Source organism: Protomyctophum parallelum, assembly GCF_964188405.1.
Source record: "Protomyctophum parallelum genome assembly, chromosome: 13".
NCBI lineage: Eukaryota > Metazoa > Chordata > Actinopteri > Myctophiformes > Myctophidae > Protomyctophum > Protomyctophum parallelum.
Window position 1 is genome coordinate 50,319,731 of NC_139708.1, and position 20,121 is coordinate 50,339,851.

At 42.0% G+C, this 20,121-nt stretch overlaps 2 protein-coding genes across 2 annotated transcripts; one reads left to right on the forward strand and one right to left on the reverse strand.

The window, feature by feature from the left end:
• Positions 1 to 2,622: 2,622 nt before the first annotated feature.
• On the reverse strand, positions 2,623 to 15,154 carry drg2 (developmentally regulated GTP binding protein 2). The gene is made up of 14 exons (XM_083779723.1): positions 15,090 to 15,154; positions 14,772 to 14,868; positions 12,919 to 13,079; positions 11,054 to 11,143; positions 10,226 to 10,286; positions 10,037 to 10,127; positions 9,729 to 9,801; positions 9,542 to 9,632; positions 8,267 to 8,364; positions 7,146 to 7,222; positions 6,139 to 6,227; positions 3,862 to 3,920; positions 3,426 to 3,479; positions 2,623 to 3,057 (listed from the first exon to the last, which is right to left on the reverse strand). Exons 2-14 carry the CDS (start codon positions 14,833 to 14,835, stop codon positions 2,971 to 2,973), a joined length of 1,095 nt encoding a protein of 364 aa, XP_083635849.1. The 5' UTR covers positions 14,836 to 14,868; positions 15,090 to 15,154; the 3' UTR covers positions 2,623 to 2,970.
• A 122-nt stretch (positions 15,155 to 15,276) lies between these two features.
• Positions 15,277 to 18,387, forward strand: gfer (growth factor, augmenter of liver regeneration (ERV1 homolog, S. cerevisiae)). Its single transcript, XM_083779633.1, has 3 exons — positions 15,277 to 15,650; positions 17,347 to 17,552; positions 17,854 to 18,387. Exons 1-3 carry the CDS (start codon positions 15,414 to 15,416, stop codon positions 18,014 to 18,016), a joined length of 606 nt encoding a protein of 201 aa, XP_083635759.1. The 5' UTR covers positions 15,277 to 15,413; the 3' UTR covers positions 18,017 to 18,387.
• Positions 18,388 to 20,121: the final 1,734 nt, after the last annotated feature.

The following is a 20,121-nucleotide window of genomic DNA, read 5'->3' on the forward strand; positions in this document are numbered from 1 at the left end:
CCACAAGCAGCGAATTGAATACATGGTGAAAATAAAAAAGGAGAACACCAGACTTCTGGAGGAAAATGAAAAGCTTCGTTCAGAGATGGTTTTACTGCGAGTCGTGTGAAGTGCTCCATTCTATAACGATTACAATAATAACAATTAAATAAATCAATTATAGCAAAAATTAGGGCGGTGGTGGGTCAGTTCAGAATAAAAATCACTAAAGAAATCAGTAAATAAGTTTAAACTGTAATTTATTAAATCAAAACTAAATAAAGTTTTCAATAGCAAAACGTTCACTTAATGAAATCAAAATAAATAAAAACTGCCTCAAAAAGAATGGGTGTAAATCTCAAGTGTCCTGGCACTGTCCAAAACTAAACTTAAATGTCTCAAAATAAATCAAATGGAAACCAGTCTCCAGTATGCGCCGAGTGTAGCCAGTCTCCTCTGGCCACCCTTAAACTCCTTCGCAAAGTCTGGTCCAAATCCAATATCCAATATCCAGGGAAATAATCCAAAATGGAAAGAAGGTCAGTAAATCCAATGGTAGAATCCACTATTCAGGAAAGTACTCCAGAAAGGAAATATGGCAAGATTTGGGAAATATTCCTCTTGCCTCTCCAGTAGCCTGTCTGTCTCTCTGTTCACCTCCACTCTGGACTGACAGACTCAATCTCTCCAGGTGGCCCAAACATTGTGATTGCCCCTCACCCCATCAGCCAGGTGAGCTGTGGGCGGGGCTTCACAATCACTGCCTGTTCTGTTACCATAGCAACACATGTATCTAGCTGGTTTCTCATGGCATAGTCCAGCAGATAACTAGAAAAAACGCATAGTGTGGCAGATAGGTGGAAAATAATAACATACATGAAAATAGTGCATAGCAAACGAAAAAAATGCATATAAACAATGTGACTCTGGGCACAGATGTTACAGCATAGTTTTCATTTAGTTTCCATTTGTTTTTGTCTGTGAAAATAGGTAGTCGAACATTTTTCGTCTTAGTTTTAGTCGACGAAAACAACACTGGCTCCAGGTTCAATTGGAACTTCAGAAAATCCTACTGGACTTTCTGCAGTTGCAATGGAATCCTATTGAAACTTTGAAAAATCCTGTTGGACTTTCCAAAGTTGGATATAACCCAATAAGATCCTATTGGCACTTTGGAAAATCCAATTGGATTTTATAAAGTGCTGATACAATCCAATTGTGTTGGATATGTGTAAAAATCCAATAGGATTCCTATAGGATTTCAAAATCCTGTAGGATCCTATTGGACATTTCGAAGATCCTATAGGACTTTTTGACTAGGGATCTGGACTGAATTATGGACTCATTTAATTGAGGGGAAGACATTCAGTATGTGTACACACACACACACACACACTGTAACATTAGGCTACCTAGGATAATATATAATTGAATTTCCATTTAGTTGTTTCGGGGGGATTTTCAAATACACCCCTGCATTTAACCATATGAAAAGTGGGGAACTAAATAAAATGTTGTTTTAACAGCACCTGGGAAGCAGTTGGGGTTCAGTGAGTGTCTTTACTCAAGGACACTTCCACTTGGAGGAGCCGGGAAGGGGATTGAAGAACCAGGAACGTTCCAATTCCCAAGAGGGACAAGAGGACACATCGTGTATTGATTCAGTCAGATGAGGGAAATAAGATGTGCCGATCATAAAACATTTCCAGGAGAGCATCATGTTTCACTTGATCAACATTTCTAAGAATCCCATTAAGTTAATAATAATAATAACTTTATTTATATAGCACTTTGCTGGACAAAGGCACAAAGTGCTGTACAACACATTCACTAAAAAGCAGGAAAACCGAACACATTTAAATGGATGCACCATAGCAAATCAACAACTTACAGCCAGCTGGCCAACAGTAGAAAGCATAATCCGTCTATCCAGTGTAGCTCTTGGTGTTTATAATTCACAGGTAACCTATATAGATTCATACATGAATCCACCCGTCCAGCAGAACAACAATTAGACTTATAGTGCATTTTAACCCATTCTGACCGGGCACCCATTTTGGTGTCGGCATCATGTCGTGCTTTAGCTATTGAAAAATAGCAGATCTACAAGCTCATATCGCGCCACCGAGTGGCGCGATACGAGCTTGTAGGTCTGCTATTTTTTGAAAAATCGAAGAACGACTGACATTTCTAGAATCTGATCTCAGGTCAGAATGGGTTCATCAGACCAGTGTGTGTCCGGCGGAAACCTCGTATGAATCTGATCTCAGGTCAGAATGGGTTAACATCGGCCGACACATCGCCCGGGAAGATGAATTATTTTTTATCTTTTCGGGCGACGTTGCTCCGACCACTATTCAACCATCGCCTGTTTGCCTGCTATCGCCGGGTCCTTGCACTTCCCGGGAAAATTTGTCTGGCTGTCGCCCGCTGTAAAAAGCTACTGTTTAGAGCAGTGAACGGAGTTTGTGATTGAGAAATAAAACATTTGACAATTACATTTTGTTTTCCTTTTTGGAAATAAAAAGCAATTGCTTTAGGGTTTTGCTGATTTGGAGAAAGAATATCTATTAAGCATTACGTTGCCAGTAAATGGGTAATGAAAAACATCAGAAACAAAAATAAATACAGGAGACATTTCAGCATTTTGGAATTTATTACTTTCTTACATTTTACTCTCAGAAAGAGTCTTCAGAATGCCATCTTTTTCCACAATCAAAGGTAATTGTAATGCAAAGTAAAAATATGCCAATTTCCTGCCCATAACAAACTAATCGGCTCTGACCACTCTCTCTGGTTATAATTGCGTTGTTGTCGTTTTAGTTTCATATATAAAATAAGAACGATGTTTGATGTTTGATGTTGCTGTATATGTATTTACTCTGTACAACGGAGCTCTGAATACAGGACCATCTCTCCTTTTCTTTTTGCATTCCGGCTCCTCCCACAAAAAAATCGCCACTTCTCTGTCCAATCAGAGAAGGCCTTGGTCTACTTCTTAACGATCTGAATGACGTCTTCGTGCTCCATGATGTGAGTAAGTCCCACCCTCTGGGGGTCAAACTTGGTGCTAGTGCCCTGGAAGACAGAAAATACAAATCGCACTCAGATCCATATACCCATTCTGACCTGAGATCAGATTCATACGAGGTTTCCACTGGACACACACTGGTCTGATTAACCCATTCTGACCTGAGATCAGATTTTAAAAAGTCAGTCGTTCTTCGATTTTTCAAAAATAGCAGATCTACAAGCTCATAGCGCACCACTCGGTGGCGCGCTATGAGCTTGTAGATCTGCTATTTTTCAATAGCTAAAGCATAACATGATGCTAACACCAAAATGGGTTCCCGTTCAGAATGGGTTAAAAAGAAGCCGCGTGTCACAGGCATCACAGTTAGGAAGGGTTTTGACACCACAAATGGAATAAATCTAATAAAACTTACCCAAACCATGGCATAATTAATATGACTGGCTAAGGTTCTGTGGATACGATGGCACTGGAGGCAGAAGAAACAATGTGTATTCATGAATACATTTATGATGATATATGACTTGTGCATTATGCAAATGTCTGGGTTTCATTTCATGTTACATGCAGAATATGCTGTTCCCCCCTGTCAGGTGTAAAGGAGCAACTTGGACACTCAGGCATGAAGGAAGCATGAGTTCAAGTCCGTTGCTCTCCCCATGTCCCCCATATATGGGGACTACGTTGGTGGAGGGTGTGTAGAGCCCAGGATCACATTAGATGATTGACACATGGGTGAAAAATGGGTTACAAAATCGTGGGATAAAAAAATATATTAAAAAAAGAATATGCTGTTCAGGAGATGATTATGGCAACCACGTCTATACCGTAGATATATGTAAAGTACTCACCACATGTTCTACACTGGCTCCCCTTCTCATAATGATGGCATCAGAAAAGTCTGGACGCTCTGGCGAAGAAGAATTTAGAATGCAATGAGCAACAACAATATTAATCATGTTCTCCCCGTGTCCCCCAGGGTAGGTACCCTCACAAAAAAACATGCAGTAATCCTGGTCTCTAAACTGCCTCCCCCTGGCCAGCCGGGGCGCCTGATGGAGGGGAAAGGAACTGGTTGGAATAACGTGTTCCTTCCACGCGCTACGTCCAACCAGGGAAACTCCCCCCTGTCAGGTGTAAAGGAGCAACTTGGACACTCAGGCATGAAGGAAGCATGAGTTCAAGTCCGTTGCTCTCCCCTTGTCCCACATATATGGGGACTAGGTTGGCGGAGGGTGTGTAGAGCCCAGGATCACATTAAATAATTGACACAGGGGTGAAAAAAATGGGTTCAAAAAACGTGGGATAAAATCTATAGAAAAAAAATATATTAATCATTAATTGTGTGAACATGTGAATGTGAGGGTGTTTTCACACACTGTATACTGTACAACCAAGCCATGTAATCCATTTAAAAATCTTTACTTGCCATAAGGACTGTGTCTGACAATTCACCATAATTTCATTTTCCACAGCAGTAATTATTCAATTCATGTGCAAAAAAACATTCATAACATACTAGTGTAACTAAAAAACATCACATGGATGCACCTGGGACGTATCCTCAGTGATGTATCCTGAGGTCAACGGGGTTTCGGGTCTCTCAACATCATACCCCTCACTCAGGCGACCCAGCCGGGAGTGATCAAGTCCCGACTTACGTCCCAGTAGCTACCCTCAATCAGTCCCACTAGGGGAAAAACCAGGGGCACACAATCCGTTGGAACTACTCCAGAACTACTCTGCCAGGGCTGGGAGGTACACTTCTGGCACATGGAGTGACAAGGCTCTGTGGGTTGAATCCTGGCCGGGCCCCTCCTACGTCTGTGTCATTACTCTTTCATTCAGAGTTTCACTTTTCCACAGAAACGGCATTCTAGTTCACGAGTAGCCTAATAAAACTTGCATGGTAGAGTGACCGATGGCTGTATAACATTTCCTTTACCGATGCCATTAGGAAAGCCCAATATCCGATGGCAGCTTGTAAACAAAGATCACCATGGTTGTTTGTCGAGTTCTCCTGCTAGTGAACTACTGTACCGTTACGTAATCATTATCATTTTCCCAGCCCATTGGTGTAAAAGCGTACTGAGTCGTGATCACTGTAGTGTCTGTTAACATTCTGACCTGAGATCAGATTCTAAAAATGTCTTCTACATCCTGACAGTTTTCTGAAAAAGCTATGTTTCTATTTCAGTCTCGTTCTTAGATTTTTCAAAAATAGCAGAACTACAAGCTTGTAGGTCTGCTATTTTTGAAAAGTCGAGCTTGTAGATCTGCTATTTTTCAATAGCTAAAGCATAACATAATGCTAACACCAAAAGGGGTTCCCGTTCAGAATGAGTTAAGGGTATCAATGCCAATCAGGCTCAACCCATTACTCTGGGACATCTCTAAAACCTGCCTGCTGCCTCTTTTCAAGAAGTTATTTAATTCATAAGAAATAAATAACACCACAGGTCTTGCACATTAATGTATTTAGGAAAAGTAACTAAACGGTGCAAAAGTGACGCTCCCTCTCCAGTTGAGGTAAACAAAGGCCCCGTCTACTAATTAACCCATTCTGACCTGAGATCAGATTCATACGAGGTTTCCCACTGGACACACACTGGTCTGACGAACCCATTCTGACCTGAGATCAGATTCTAAAAAATGTCAGTCGTTCTTCGATTTTTCAAAAATGGCAGACCTACAAGCTCGTATCGCGCCACTCGGTGGCGCGATATGAGCTTGTAGATCTGCTATTTTTCAATAGCTAAAGCATAACATGATGCCAACAGCAAAATGGGTGCCCGGTCAGAATGGGTTAAAGGTTTAATGGTAATTAACCCACTTTGGGGGGGCGGGGAACCCGTTTTGGTGTTAGCGTCATGTTATGCTTTAAGCTATGCTTCAAGCTTATATGTCTGCTATTTTTGAAAGATCGTGAAAATGTGGCGCAAATTTTTGAATATATATTCTTTCCGAGCGAACGTTTTTAACTCAAATCTTTGCTCGGGCCTAAATGGGTTAATCAGACCAGTGTGTGTCCAGTGGAAACCTTGTATGAATCTGATCTCAGGTCACAATGGTTTAAGGAAGAGAGGGTGTGTGTGTGTGTGTGTGTGTGTGTGTGTGTGCCTGCCTACCTCCCCTCTTCTTGGTGTAAATGCAGATCAGAGCCAGGTATTCCCACAGCGTCTCCAGGAGGTAGTCCAGGTTGAGGCTCATCCCACAACTAGGGAACAAACACACACGCCCAGTCAAAATAACAACTATTCAATCACACATTATTGTCGCTCTAAAGCAGAAAACATTCATCTCTTGATCCTTTTTTTTTTTTTTTTTCCACAAGTACGCTTCATCTAGGTGGTCTTAGCCAACCTACGTACAAGCTCACAACATGTCATAATGGGACGAATTTGAATATTTTCACCAATAATGACATGGCCAAAATAGGAACGCCAGTTCTAGAACTCCATCTAAAAGTTAGATCTGTACGTGTGTTTTATCAATATTTAACCAATGAAAAGTAGTTTCTGAATACATAACTACTTTGGATACAATTGAACAATTTGGATACATTATTTTCCCCATTTCCTGAAAAGTAACGACACCTACGGTAGTACGGTACTACATACTGTAAGTGTAAGTCATGGTGTATGAACTATGAACGTATAACCAACTGTCAACTCAAGGAATACCATTACCAACCAACTCGCCTCAAAGCAGTCGCTGAAGGCGGAACTACTCAGGCTGGTATTCCTAAACGTAACCTCAGTAAAACGATGCCTAACCCTAAACTAATTTCTGACCTTATTCTCAGTCAAAATAGATGCAAGAAATACAAGAAGAACCGCCCCACTGAGCAGTCGGTGTGAGGTCAGCGGAAGGAAAACGAGGGCGAGCGTGCAGACTGCCTAGAGTTCTCAAACTCTGCCCGAAACCGACCAGACCCGACCCGACATTTTAGGGCCGGGTCGGGCCTAAAATCTATGCTAATTAGTCGGGCCGGGCCGGGCCTAGGGCCTGATCAGTTAGGGCCCAGTTAGGGCCGGGCCTTAATTTTCGGGCCCGATGAGAACTCACTGCCTGACCTGATGACAACACTGTTGTCTCTCTGTGAGCCAGGCGGTTGACCTCCTCATAGACCTACCTGATGACAACGCTGTTCTCTCTGTGCGCCAGGCGGTTGACCTCCTCAATGGAGATCTGGTCCACCTTGTTGTAGACCTTCAAATCAAACATCAAGCACACAAATGAAAACAACAGTTGTGCCACAACTTCAGGAAGAGTTAAAACATGCAAGGAAACACATGGCACATACTGTACACAAAAGGGTTAGGGTGGCCGGGCAGGGCTGGGAAATTAACCAAAAACATATCGAAAGAAACATTTTAGAAGCAATAACTGATAAATAACCGAATAATCGAGAAGCAAGTTTATATACAAAATATCCGATCTGTAAGCTCACAATGCATAAAGACTGCTATTGTTGTTGTCGGGAGGAAACCTCATAACTCTATAACTTTAGATTTTTTGGCATAAATCAGTGCTATTGAACACCCTTTACGTCTGTGTTCCATAAATCAGTGCTATTGAACACCCTTTACGTCTGTGTGTTGTTCCATAAATCAGTGCTATTGAACACCCTTTACGTCTGTGTGTTGTTCCATAAATCAGTGCTATTGAAGACCCTTTACGTCTGTGTGTTGTTCCATAAATCAGTGCTATTGAACACCCTTTACGTCTGTGTGTTGTTCCATAAATCAGTGCTATTGAACACCCTTTACGTCTGTGTGTTGTTCCATAAATCAGTGCTATTGAACACCCTTTACGTCTGTGTGTTGTTCCATAAATCAGTGCTATTGAACACCCTTTACGTCTGTGTGTTGTTCCATAAATCAGTGCTATTGAACACCCTTTACGTCTGTGTGTTGTTCCATAAATCAGTGCTATTGAACACCCTTTACGTCTGTGTGTTGTTCCATAAATCAGTGCTATTGACCACCCTTTACGTCTGTGTGTTGTTTCGAAAATATTTAACCAATGGAAAGTAGTAAAAAGTGCTTTGGACAAAACACCTCAACTCCATTGGACCCTCAAAATGTCTGATAAAGCAACTAACTCCACCACCTCTCTCCCTCTCATTTCCTGAAAAAAGATTTGGACAGCAGAAATATGATACGCAATAGTAATTGAAGCTAAAGTTGGAAAGAAAGAAAGAAATATCCCCCAGCCCTGAGGCATGATGAATTGATTTAGACGTTGTCGTACGTATAGGCAAGGCATATAAACTCGATTTCCGACGATGACGTCGATGAAGTCGTCAGGTGTGCTGTCCTCCCTGAACAGGACCTCTGCGTTGAAGATTTCTAAAGAATGCCGTTAAAGATACAAACTTATTGGACATCGGAGTGATGTTGATCCAGAACATCTTTCTGTGTGAATATAACGCTCTTATGACCATATATTAACCCATTCTGACCTGAGATCAGATTCATACGAGGTTTCCGCCGGACACACACTGGTCTGATGAACCCATTCTGACCTGAGATCAGATTCTAAAAATGTCAGTCGCTCTTCGATTTTTCAAAAATAGCAGACCTACAAGCTCATATCGCGCCACTCGGTGGCGCGATATGAGCTTGTAGATCTGCTATTTTTAAATAGCTAAAGCATGACATGATGCTGACACCAAAATGGGTGCCCGGTCAGAATGGGTTAATACCAATATAACTATCACATCTGCAGCGGGGTGAGGCTCTCTTCTATTTTGTTTTATGTGTTTAATACGCCTTATTTTAATAATCCAAAAATAAACTCCGTCTTTGCCACAGAGCTGGAGACGAGACCTTCATGTTATGACGACGAAACCGGAAATCAACACATGCTGTGGGCTGCTAGGGCTTCTGGGAAATTGAGGCCAATGCAAATGAACGGGGTACAACGCCTCATGGAGGAGGGTCTTGTGGGGCGGTCTTGTGGCGCACCAAGATGGCGGGTGGTGCGATCGTTCATGACAAACGGACGAACATTTTTTTCTCCGGATTTCACTCTTTCACTTCGATTCTTGAAATTAAAATGTATTTTTCGATGCAGTTACTATTATCGTTACACCCCCAACACCCCTGGAACAAACTCCCACTGTACCTTCGACAGGCATCCTCTGTAGACATTTTTAAAGCACAGCTCAAGACCCACTTCTACACCCTTGCTTTTAATTGATCTTTTATTTTTTCGGTTATTCATGTCCTCACTGTATTGCATTACTGCTCTCGTTTTTTTAATGTCGTTGCCATGCTTTTCTTTTATTCTCCATTGCTCTGTAAAGCACTTTGAGCTGCATTTCATGTCATGAAAGGTGCTATACAAATAAAGTTTTATTATTATTATTATTAAAACACACACACACACACACACACACACACACACACACACACACACACACACACACACACACACACACACACACACACACACACACACACACACACACACACACACACACACACACACACACACACACACACACACACAAATGAAGGATACTGTATTCATGAAGAATAAGTTGCACAAGCTTCTCTGAGCACATGGTGAGAGGAACCGTGGAGTTGTAAGAGAGGCCGCCACCTTTCTTGGGCTACAGGAAGAGAAACAACATGGTGTCTGTCACACTGTGTACGGACGAGAGGAGGATTTTGAGGAAATTATGTGGGGAAAAGGAAAGGAAAACTACCTTGAAATAAATATTGGGTTTTTCCCGGTTGAGTCTAATGCCCACTGATTCTAACTCTTTTTCTAGGAGTAATCTGTAAGGGTTTGAAAAGGAAAAGAAACAGTTTTATACATAATAACAATTATGGGACAATATTCTTGGTAACAAACCATCACCCCTCTACACATTAATTCACCAACACTCAAACTCTACCACTTGCACACAAGTTGACACAACTACACAGACACACGCAGAAACACACACACACACACACGCACACACACACACACACACACACACACACACACACACAAGCAGCGATCATTCACCTCTGAACATCTCCCTTGGTGGCGTCCAACATCATGATGACAACATCTGCTGTCCTAGCAACAGCAATGACCTGCCGACCTCTGCCCTTTCCTAGTTAGAGGTCAGACGTATAATTATCAAACTGCAGCAAACAGTGTTTAGCAAAACCTCTCATCTATTTGGAGTTTTAGCCAAAGAAATAAGAATACCTTGGGCAGCACCCTCAATGATTCCGGGCAAATCAAGCAGTTGTATATTGGCCCCTTTGTACTGAAAAGCAAGAAGGTAATTATATAGATAGGACACTATAGCTTATTCCTGGAAGTCCAACACAATTGTTTGGGTCCTGGAAAAACCCTACTATATACAGTGGAGTGCAGTTCTGCAGAATTCAGCTTTTAAAATCCAATTGTGAAGCTGTGTTCAACTCCTTATGAATGTAAATATATCATATATATTATCCATATTGAGTTTAAAGTGTGCAACTGGCCAATTTCATGAAAGTGCAAGGACCCTATGGTGGAGGTTTAGGGTTGTGTACAGAGTCAGGTGAAACAGCTCACTCTTTTAGCCCACAGCACTGCGAGAGTGAGGTCTAGCCAACACCAACTCGGGATTCCTGGATCGCTGCCCTCCACAAATTCCTATCCAGAACATCAGGTTCTTGAGCTCTGCAGTGTTGTCAGCCAAGCTGTCGCGCCGCAGCACGTCTACATTAGGTGGTACGCTTCTTTCCCCTCCTGGCTTTGCCCTGGGCTGGCTCCCATAGGGTCAATTTACTTGCCTCAAGTTCTGGGTGCCCACAATGCAGGTGAAACAGCTCACTCTTTTAGCCCACAAATGAACACAAACAAAGCTGATTCTAGCATGTTTTTTGTTCCGCAGAACATCACTTCCTTGAACATCTGCTAGTGTAAAAAATGGTAGGACAGTACCCAAACATTAAGGAAAGAATCAACGATTTGCGTTTCCATGGCTAGCTAAGGCTAAGGTACAATTGTAGAATGTTTTCAAAGTGTGTGTGTGTGAGCACATACCTCTATGACGCCAGGTATGCAGGTGAGGGTGGTGAACTCATAGTTGGCTGCTTCACTGGCTGTTGATGTCATCAAGCTAAGGAAGGTGGACTACAGGAAACAAATGTGAGGATTTGTTTTAATGAGCCATTGTGATCACGAGGCACACACAACTAACTATTGCTATGCCATGTGTGTCCTGAAAAGTATATTGTACACTGTTGCATTAGTTATTACAGTGTGTCAGTGTGTGTGTGTGTGTGTGTGTGTGTGTGTGTGTGAGAGAGAGAGAGTAGTTTTATGGTCATGCATGTGATCCTGAACTCCCCCACTTAAACTATATGCTATACTTCGTTCCCTATACTTACAGTAGTGGACTGTATTCCCAATTCCCCATGGGCTACACAAAATATCTTTGCGAACATAGCCTATCTACAAGCTCACTGTAGACTTGTAGTTCTTCTATGTTTGGCGAGCCCAGAATATGTATTGCTGGAGTTCAACTGGTTAAGACGTGAAGCACTGTTTTTTTTTTTATATATTTTTTTTTATCCCACGATTTTTGTAACCCATTTTCCACCCATGTGTCAATCATCTAATGTGATCCTGGGCTCTACACACCCTCCACCAACCTAGTCCCCATATATGGGGGACAAGGGGAGAGCAACGGACTTGAACTCATGCTTCCTTCATGCCCGAGTGTCCAAGTTGCTCCTTTACACCTGACAGGGGGGGGGGGAGTTTCCCTGGTTGGACGTAGCGCGTGGAAGGAACACGTTATTCCAACCAGTTCCTTTCTGAAGCGCTGGTTTTTAGTGGCAGCGCAACCCCGTTCTTCTGCGTGCACACAGATCAGAATCACGCACGCACGCGACAGTTTTGGTATGGAATGAAAATAATATAATAATTAAGCCTACATCGCTTTGGCTAAAACACTGAATTATGAAAAGGACAAGCAATGGGAAAAGCCACCCGCTGGCTCCCATTTAAAAATGATATTGTTATTATGCCTAATTACCTCGCTTTGGCTAAAACACTGAATCCCGCTGATAAGAGTAGGCTGTGTACATAACTACAGGCATCCATCATAACTACAGACATTAATATAGCCTACCGCATAGGATTTGTACAATTATGTAGCCTAAGCCTACATTTAACAAACAAGCTCGATTGACATTTCTAAATAAATAGGTCAATACAAAAACTGCTACGAGGATAAAACCAGGAAAAGCACCAAGACTTGTATACATCAGGTATAAAGTAAAAGGAACAAAGGAAAGGAAAGGTACTATGTTTACCCAGGGTAACTGGACTAAGGAAAGGAAAGGTACTATGTTTACCCAGGGTAACTGGACTAAGGAAAGGAAAGGTACTATGTTTACCCAGGGTAACTGGACTAAGGAAAGGAAAGGTACTATGTTTACCCAGGGTAACTGGACTAAGGAAAGGAAAGGTACTATGTTTACCCAGGGTAACTGGACTAAGGAAAGGAAAGGTACTATGTTTACCCAGGGTAACTGGACTAAGCTCAAGAACTTGTTTACAGCCAGGCCCTGCTCATAGAACATTTTATGGTAGCGGTTCAATGCCTTGTCCAAGGGCACTAATTTGAACGTGCCGGTCCGGGGATACGAACTAGCGACCTTCCGATATCAAGGCCGCTCCGCAAACCGTTCGGCCACCGCTGCCCCTCAAGGTGTGGTAACGAGTGCTTCGCGGTTAAGACCCCGTCCCCAAACCCCTTTCAGCTGACTCACCTTACCCACAGAGGGGACTTAAGACCCCTTTCAGCTGACTCACCTTACCCACAGAGGGGAGCTAAGACCCCTTTCAGCGGACTCACCTTACCCACAGAGGGGACTTAAGACCCCTTTCAGCTGACTCACCTTACCCACAGAGGGGAAACCAATGAGAGCCACACGAGCGTCACCAGATTTCATGACATCGAAGCCCTCTCCTTTGGCGCTTGCATTTTTAGAAGGCTCTAGCAGCTGAGCTCTGTACTTGGCTAGCTTGGCCTTCAGTAAGCCCAGATGGTACTCAGTGGCTGAAATTATAGATGGAAAAAAATAAATTGCACATTGTGAAATAACTATTATGATGAATTGAACATGGTGGGCCCTATTGTAAACTGTAGTGTAATACTTTATGGTGTCGTCCACAGTTAAAGGACCACTTCACCACTTTTCAACCTATCTTCATATAATAGGTCCTCACTAAAAATCATTAAAAAAATGGCACAATTTTTTTCTACTCTGTCTGTGTCTCATAGGAGGGCTGTGGGCAGTTCAGAAACCGTCTTCCAGTGACATCATCGATGGGGAATACAAGCTAATAAAGACTGCAGGCTTTCTAGTCCTGAAAAGTTGCAATGCGAAAATGGAAGCCATCGTTCTCACGATAATGACAAAATAATCTGCCTAAAGATGGTTTCTAAACTGCCCACAGCCGTCCTATGAGACACAGATCGAGTAGAAAAAGATCGTGCCATTTTACCATGATTATTAGTGAGGACCTATTATATGAAGATAGGTTGAAAAGTGGTCTTTTAACAGTTTTGTATTGAGTTGTGCTCGAAATGTACTGTAATTACTTGCGCAAGTAATAATTTCGCCCGGTCTTCGTTCACCGTGACAGCCAACCCGCCATTTGATGTGTATGCAGAAAAAATAGCAAATCTGTGCCTGGTTTGCTGGGACCAGATCACATAAATGACCATATGTCTTACGTCATCATTTAGAGCTAGTCATACGTATACTATATACATAATCAGTCAAATAAAATAGCAAATTGTGCCTGATTTGCTGGGACCAGAGTACATGGTGTGTATATGTATGACTAGCTCTCAATGATGACGTAAGAAATATGGTCATTTATGTAATCTGGTCCCAGCAAACCAGGCACAAATCCGCTGTTTTATTTGCATACACATCAAGTGGCGGGTTGGCTGGCACGGTTTTTGGCGCGCTAATCAACTTACAAGTATTATTACAGAAATTGACGTTAGAGACACATATTACTCTGATCATGATTTAGTATTAATATCACTATAGTCCAAGATGAAATACATTTAAAACAATTGACAATTTACAATAAATAATAAAATAATTATACTGTATAACATATTTTAATTCAGTTTATATACCGTTTTTTCATCACATATCAATGATTTATTTTTCTTTGAAAAACTAAAAGGTTTTTGATAAAAGTGTATTTCTTATATAGATAGAAACTTGAACCATACTTAATACTAGGTGTTTACATGCATAAAGTAGATAGGTAGCAAATAGTTACACCTAATAATTAGACATTTCAAACGTTCCTTCACAGAGATACTGAGTTTCCACAGTTTACAGCGGTCGAAAATACTTGCGCGCTCTGCTTGCGCACTAGTTGGCCATTTATGGCCTACTAGTGTGCAACAAGCAAATATGCACTCGACAGAGTGCGGTTCTTATATAGTTCTCCAATATGTTAATAGATTCATCAATCAATCAAATATATGCCAAATAATGCAGAATATTAACACAAAGTGAATTAAAACTTTAAATCTGCTGGAGATTATGAGCACAAATTCTGTATCTCATTCTCTCAACTACAGCATCACCAGCATGAAGCACCACTTGGCACTTAACAATGACAGCAGAACAGTGACAATTAAATTGACAATAGAATAATAGTTCAGAGACTGAGATCCTTTCATTGTGTGTCAGCTCATCTGGCGACAGTCGAGTCTTACCTTTGTTTTTCTGCGTACGGCCGATTTCCCTCTCTATTTCAGCGATTTTCTCCAAGATCCCCATGTTGGCGAGGCAAACGGTTCACCGATCACACTCCTGCAATACAATAAACCGTTTCTAAAAGAACAGAAACGTGTCAAGTGCTCTCCATGATAGTAGTTAGCTAAATGGCTAGCTAAAAACAGAAAATGCAAGAAAATAGTTGGCAAATCACATCAACAACCACTCGGGTAACGCGTGTCGTTTTACCCGATCATTTGGGCGTACTATACATAACGACAGTGTGTGAATATAGCAGTAAAATAACGTCAATTTACACTTTATTTCAGGTTGGACTCCGCAGCATGTACAGGAATATGACGTCACCAACCGGAACTATAGACGTTCCGTCCGTGCGGAATAAAGTTCCGTGTGAAACAAATAAGTCGAAAAGATATATACCGGTAACGTCGTTATGTTTCGTCTCACAACTGGTAAAAAAAAAACGGTCATTTTATTAATATAAGCGAGAGATTTTGAAATATAAACCTAAACGATTGAAAATCTCCACCTATACACTACAGTGCTTATTGCGGTGATGTTGCATGACAGGAGGTGACTTGACTGACTGACTGTTAGGGGACTTGGAGATCAGAGTGAACATGGCTGCGTCCGGCACGGAGCCTCCGCCGAGAGGAGCATCAGCCTCTCGGCCAGCCGGGTTTGAAGGCTTTCCTCTGGCCATGATGACCGGGATGACCGCCACTAGGCCATCGGAGGAGACTAGTCCCGGCAAAGAGCGGACCGAGGAGGGGCCCAAAAAGAAGCCGTGTCGCGCCTGTACGGACTTCAAATCGTGGATGAAAGTTCAGAAGACGCCTGTTCCAAGTGCAACGCAGGTGATCTGAGTTCATTGACTGGAAATGTACTGGAAGGTGTAGCTGTAAGCTGTAATGTAACAGCATTGTTAAATAATAGACCGTTATGGGTTTGCTTTGCTGCTGTATGAAGGTTGGCTACTATGCCTGTGCGTGTGTCACTGTGTATATAATCAAATATTAACTTGAGCTATGCATTTGACCTTTGTACAGGTTTCGTTTCAGGACGACCAGAAATGTGGCTGTACTGTACCAATAAGCCACTTCATGTTGAGAGCTATTGGTGCCACATTAAATTCACCTGTCTGAATGTTTGGCTTGGAGAGGTTTAATTGTCTGACAGACACACGACTATGTTATGTTTATCATCAACATGGATAGATGAAAAATGAAAATATGAAAAAAATAAATTGTTGGTGCAAGAAGCACCAACATCGTTTCAGTAACACTTCCCCCCCCTCCATCAATTGCAGCTTTTTTTTGCTACAGTGCAAACATGTGTTCTGACCTCACAGCACTCCATATTTGGACCTGACACAAGACAGAACTCCACAAGCTGGCTGCATATACTCCCTATTTGGGCATGCCTTACAAAGAACTCCATATATGGGCATAAAAGGGAGACAGACATAATATCTGGGTGGGGCATTCATTTACAACTTGCATCGTACCAAGTAGGTCAGTGCCCAATGGGCTGTAGAGGGCCTACGGGCACCATTCTAGTTTATCAAAACCAGATTTTCAATGAAAGTGGTTGTTTCACCATGTTTGCGCATTCATGAGAAATATAATAATCGGTCGTTTCTTTCAGATTATTTGTTTTTAGCACCGATACCGATATTAATTAAAATGAATATGAATATCGAAGCCCACTACCTAAAACTAGTCCTGTACAAAGATCAAATGCATAGCTGAAGTTAATATTTGAGTACACAGTTGATGAAGAATTGCTGTTCTCAAACATGACTCAAACATGTAAACCAGTATTTGTACGTGTAGTGCACTAGTGTGTACTTACTATTGTGTTCCATGTTACTATTCGTGTTTTGGGTTCTGAAGCACACTTTAAAGATTCACGATTGATTGTCTCCACCAGGCCGAAGGCATGTGGGGAGAGTATGTTTTGCACTCCGTCCGTCCGCGTGTCCGTCCGTCCGTCCGTCCGTGTGTCCGTGAACAGCTAATCTCGGCCACCGTTAACCCGGTCGATGCCATATTTTGCACACACACTCCCTGGATGCCAACCATGAACCTCTGCCCCAAACTTTCCAGAACGGCCTGTTATAGCGCCACCAGGAGGCCGCTTTGTGCAAAACAAGTTTTTGCACAGTACACCTACAGATTTTGTCCAAACATCACGCAAATTGGTACACAGTCTCTCTAGAGCCATTCAACGAAACGGCTCTTTCAGATTTATCAGACTCCATCCTGATTGGTTAAGATTGGCTTCCAAAGTTCACAGGAGTGCTCAGTTTCAAACAAAATGCTGCAAATCATGAACACATCGCGTGATTTCCGTGAAATTGTGCACCCACATTCCCACTAGGCCGAGGACGAAATGCCACATGAACAATTTCAACTCAGCCTCAAGGTGGCGCTATAACTGGCCGAAAAGTGTTTTTACCTCTAACTGCACGGATCTGTGGATAACCTGGTGGAGACTTTTTCTAGTTTCACATACTTTGTGTTTCATGCCCACATCCGTGCGATCTGTCAGGAGGCAGATGCTGAACCCCAGAAGGAGCCCCAGTGTCCGTTGGACAGGGAACAGTTGGGGCGTAGCTCCTGGTCCTTTCTCCACACGATGGCAGCATATTACCCTGACCGGCCCTCCCCGTGCCAGCAGCAGGACATGGGGCAGTTCATCAACCTCTTCTCCAAGTTCTTTCCTTGTGACGAATGTGCAGAAGACCTCCGGGGCAGGTCAGATCACTGTATTATAGTCACACTAATTATACTTTATAATAATGTATTTATTATCTATAATCTATACCAGTGGTTTTCAAACCAGTGGTCTCGGGGACCACCAGTGGTCCTTGAGGGGGTTCCAGGTGGTCCCCAGTGGTCTCGGGGACCACCAGTGGTCCTTGAGGGGGTTCCAGGTGGTCCCCAGCTACATGATGGAGAGTTGGTCACAAAATGGACGCTATTTACAGTAGATCTTTAACACTTGAGAGCATCTTGAGAGAGAGAATGGGTTAATGACGTCCCTTTCTCTTCGCAGGCTAAAGAACAATCAGCCAGAGACGAGCAGCCGCCACACCCTTTCTCAGTGGCTCTGTCGTCTCCATAACGGCGTCAACGTCCGGCTTGGAAAGCCAGAGTTTGACTGCTCGCGTGTGGACGAGAGATGGAAGGACGGCTGGAAGGACGGCTCCTGTGATTGATGCTTAATGTCTGGGCACAGGCCAGGGACAGATGAAGATCCAGCCTGGACTATGGATTAAAAACCCTAACCCGCTTAAAGCCTACAGTATATACTTCGTTGAGGGGGAGTCGGTCCCCCAGGGGTCTGTACTTAATGGCCGTGTGTGTATACAAGAAGTGTGCTGCTGCTGCACAGTCACGGTGGTCTGGAATCTCACACACACTCAGACCCTCGTTTAGAAGGGAGTGCCATGTCATAAAGAATATTTATTTATAGATACTATATGGGGTCTGTTACCAAATAATGTGTTGACCGTGACATGATTATCTCCATGTTTCGATTCCGGATAGACCTGTGTTTTGCATATCCCACATCTGCCCTCGTTTTCCTGTCTGCTCGCTTGTCTAACCCATTCTGACCTGAGATCAGATTCATACGAGGTTTTCCACTGGACACACACTGGTCTGATTAACCCATTCTGACCTGAGATCAGATTCTAAAAATGTCAGTCGCTCTTCGTTTTTTTTTAAATAGCAGACCTACAAGCTCGTATCGCGCCACTCGGTGGCGCGATATGAGCTTGTAGATCTGCTATTTTTAAATAGCTAAAGCATAACATGATGCTGACACCAAAATGGGTGCCCGGTCAGAATGGGATAAAGCAGAAACTACACAAACATCAAACAACAACCTATAAATATATAATACCAAATACTGCGAATACCTCCTGAAATATCAGATCTGATTCTGCTTCCAAGAACAAAAAATAAATCAGATCTTTACTGAGTATTGAACACAACATCCAGGAAAACCAAGTATAAACTTAAAAAAAGCAATCCATAAACACCTTCACTTTTTTTTGAGGGGCCTCAAACACCTGGCTTGGCTTTGTGTGTGTGCCCCCGTGACGTCATGTTATATGTCAGCCAATTAAGTCTATAGACTTTTTATGTTTGCTTTTGTGCGTGCCCCTGTGATGTCATGTTTCAAAATTGTTCCGAAATAGCAGATCTACATCGCTGCACAAAGTGCACACGCTGTGGTTAAAATGATTGTGTGGTGATGTATTAACACATTTCACTGGGGACTTTAAAAATATGAAACATCCTGATGCAAGTTGTGTACATTTATTGAAATGCTCTTGAAGTTTGACTCCTTTAGTTTGCTGATTGTCTCAATTGACCGCAAATTACAAGTAATATACTTTCTTGTCTATAGGTAATTAAGGGTATAATTATAAGGCATAAATATATGCCATATAATTATTATTACCTTGTATTCTTTATAAAAAATACTTGAAAATGTTTAATACAGTCGGTGTGTGTGTGTGTGTGTGTGTATATTTTATTGTAATGTCAAAAGTGTGGGAGATGTGTGTGTATTGAGTGTGTCTGTATATGAGCATGCACGTGTCTATCACTTAAAGGGGTGTGTGTGTGTGTGTGGAGGGCATGTTAATTAATACTGGATTGTGATGATTAATAACTGGTTTATTTGCCATTGTAATTCCATGCACCATGCTAGTGGAATGCTGTGCTATGTGCCATGCTGCTTCCTGTCTGTAGGGGGAGCTGTCCTACAGCCATGTGGTTGTAATGTGTGTTATTAATAAAACATATATATATACACCACCCACTATTAATGAGATATCTTTGGAATCACTCAAGACACACAAAGACACCGAAGGCTCTCAGCTATTCTTATATATAATATATATGTATATATTAGTATGCATATTATAAAGCTATAGCAAATGGCCTAAAAGGCTAGCAGGGTGAAAATATTTGATTGTTTAATAATGAATACAAGTCCATCATGTGTGGTCATAGAAATCAGAATTAAAAGCTGTTCTCTTGCACACAATAATATAAAAATATATAGATATAAATAGAGCCCTAACCCTTTATTCATGATTTGCTGTTTGCTTTATGGCTTTGGACAACATAAAGCAAACGTTCCATCACTGTTATGTTATATATATATATATATATATATATATATATATACATACACACACACACACACACACACACACACACACAAACTATTGGTTATTTCCAATTTGTTGCTTCATAGCCCTGTCAACCTTTTTTCCCCGATGTGAAGCAGCGCCCTCTGGTGGTT

Coding starts and splice junctions, on each gene's coding strand:
- gfer (XM_083779633.1), top strand. CDS start 15,414: ATGGCTGCGTCCGGCACGGAGCCTCCGCCGAGAGGAGCATCAGCCTCT. Junction 15,651..17,346: donor CTGTTCCAAGTGCAACGCAG/GTGATCTGAGTT, acceptor GCGATCTGTCAG/GAGGCAGATGCTGAACCCCA. Junction 17,553..17,853: donor GCAGAAGACCTCCGGGGCAG/GTCAGATCACTG, acceptor TTCTCTTCGCAG/GCTAAAGAACAATCAGCCAG.
- drg2 (XM_083779723.1), bottom strand. CDS start 14,835: ATGGGGATCTTGGAGAAAATCGCTGAAATAGAGAGGGAAATCGGCCGT. Junction 9,802..10,036: donor ACCAAGGGAGATGTTCAGAG/GTGAATGATCGC, acceptor AAACCCTTACAG/ATTACTCCTAGAAAAAGAGT. Junction 8,365..9,541: donor ACTTATTCTTCATGAATACA/GTATCCTTCATT, acceptor GGCATTCTTTAG/AAATCTTCAACGCAGAGGTC.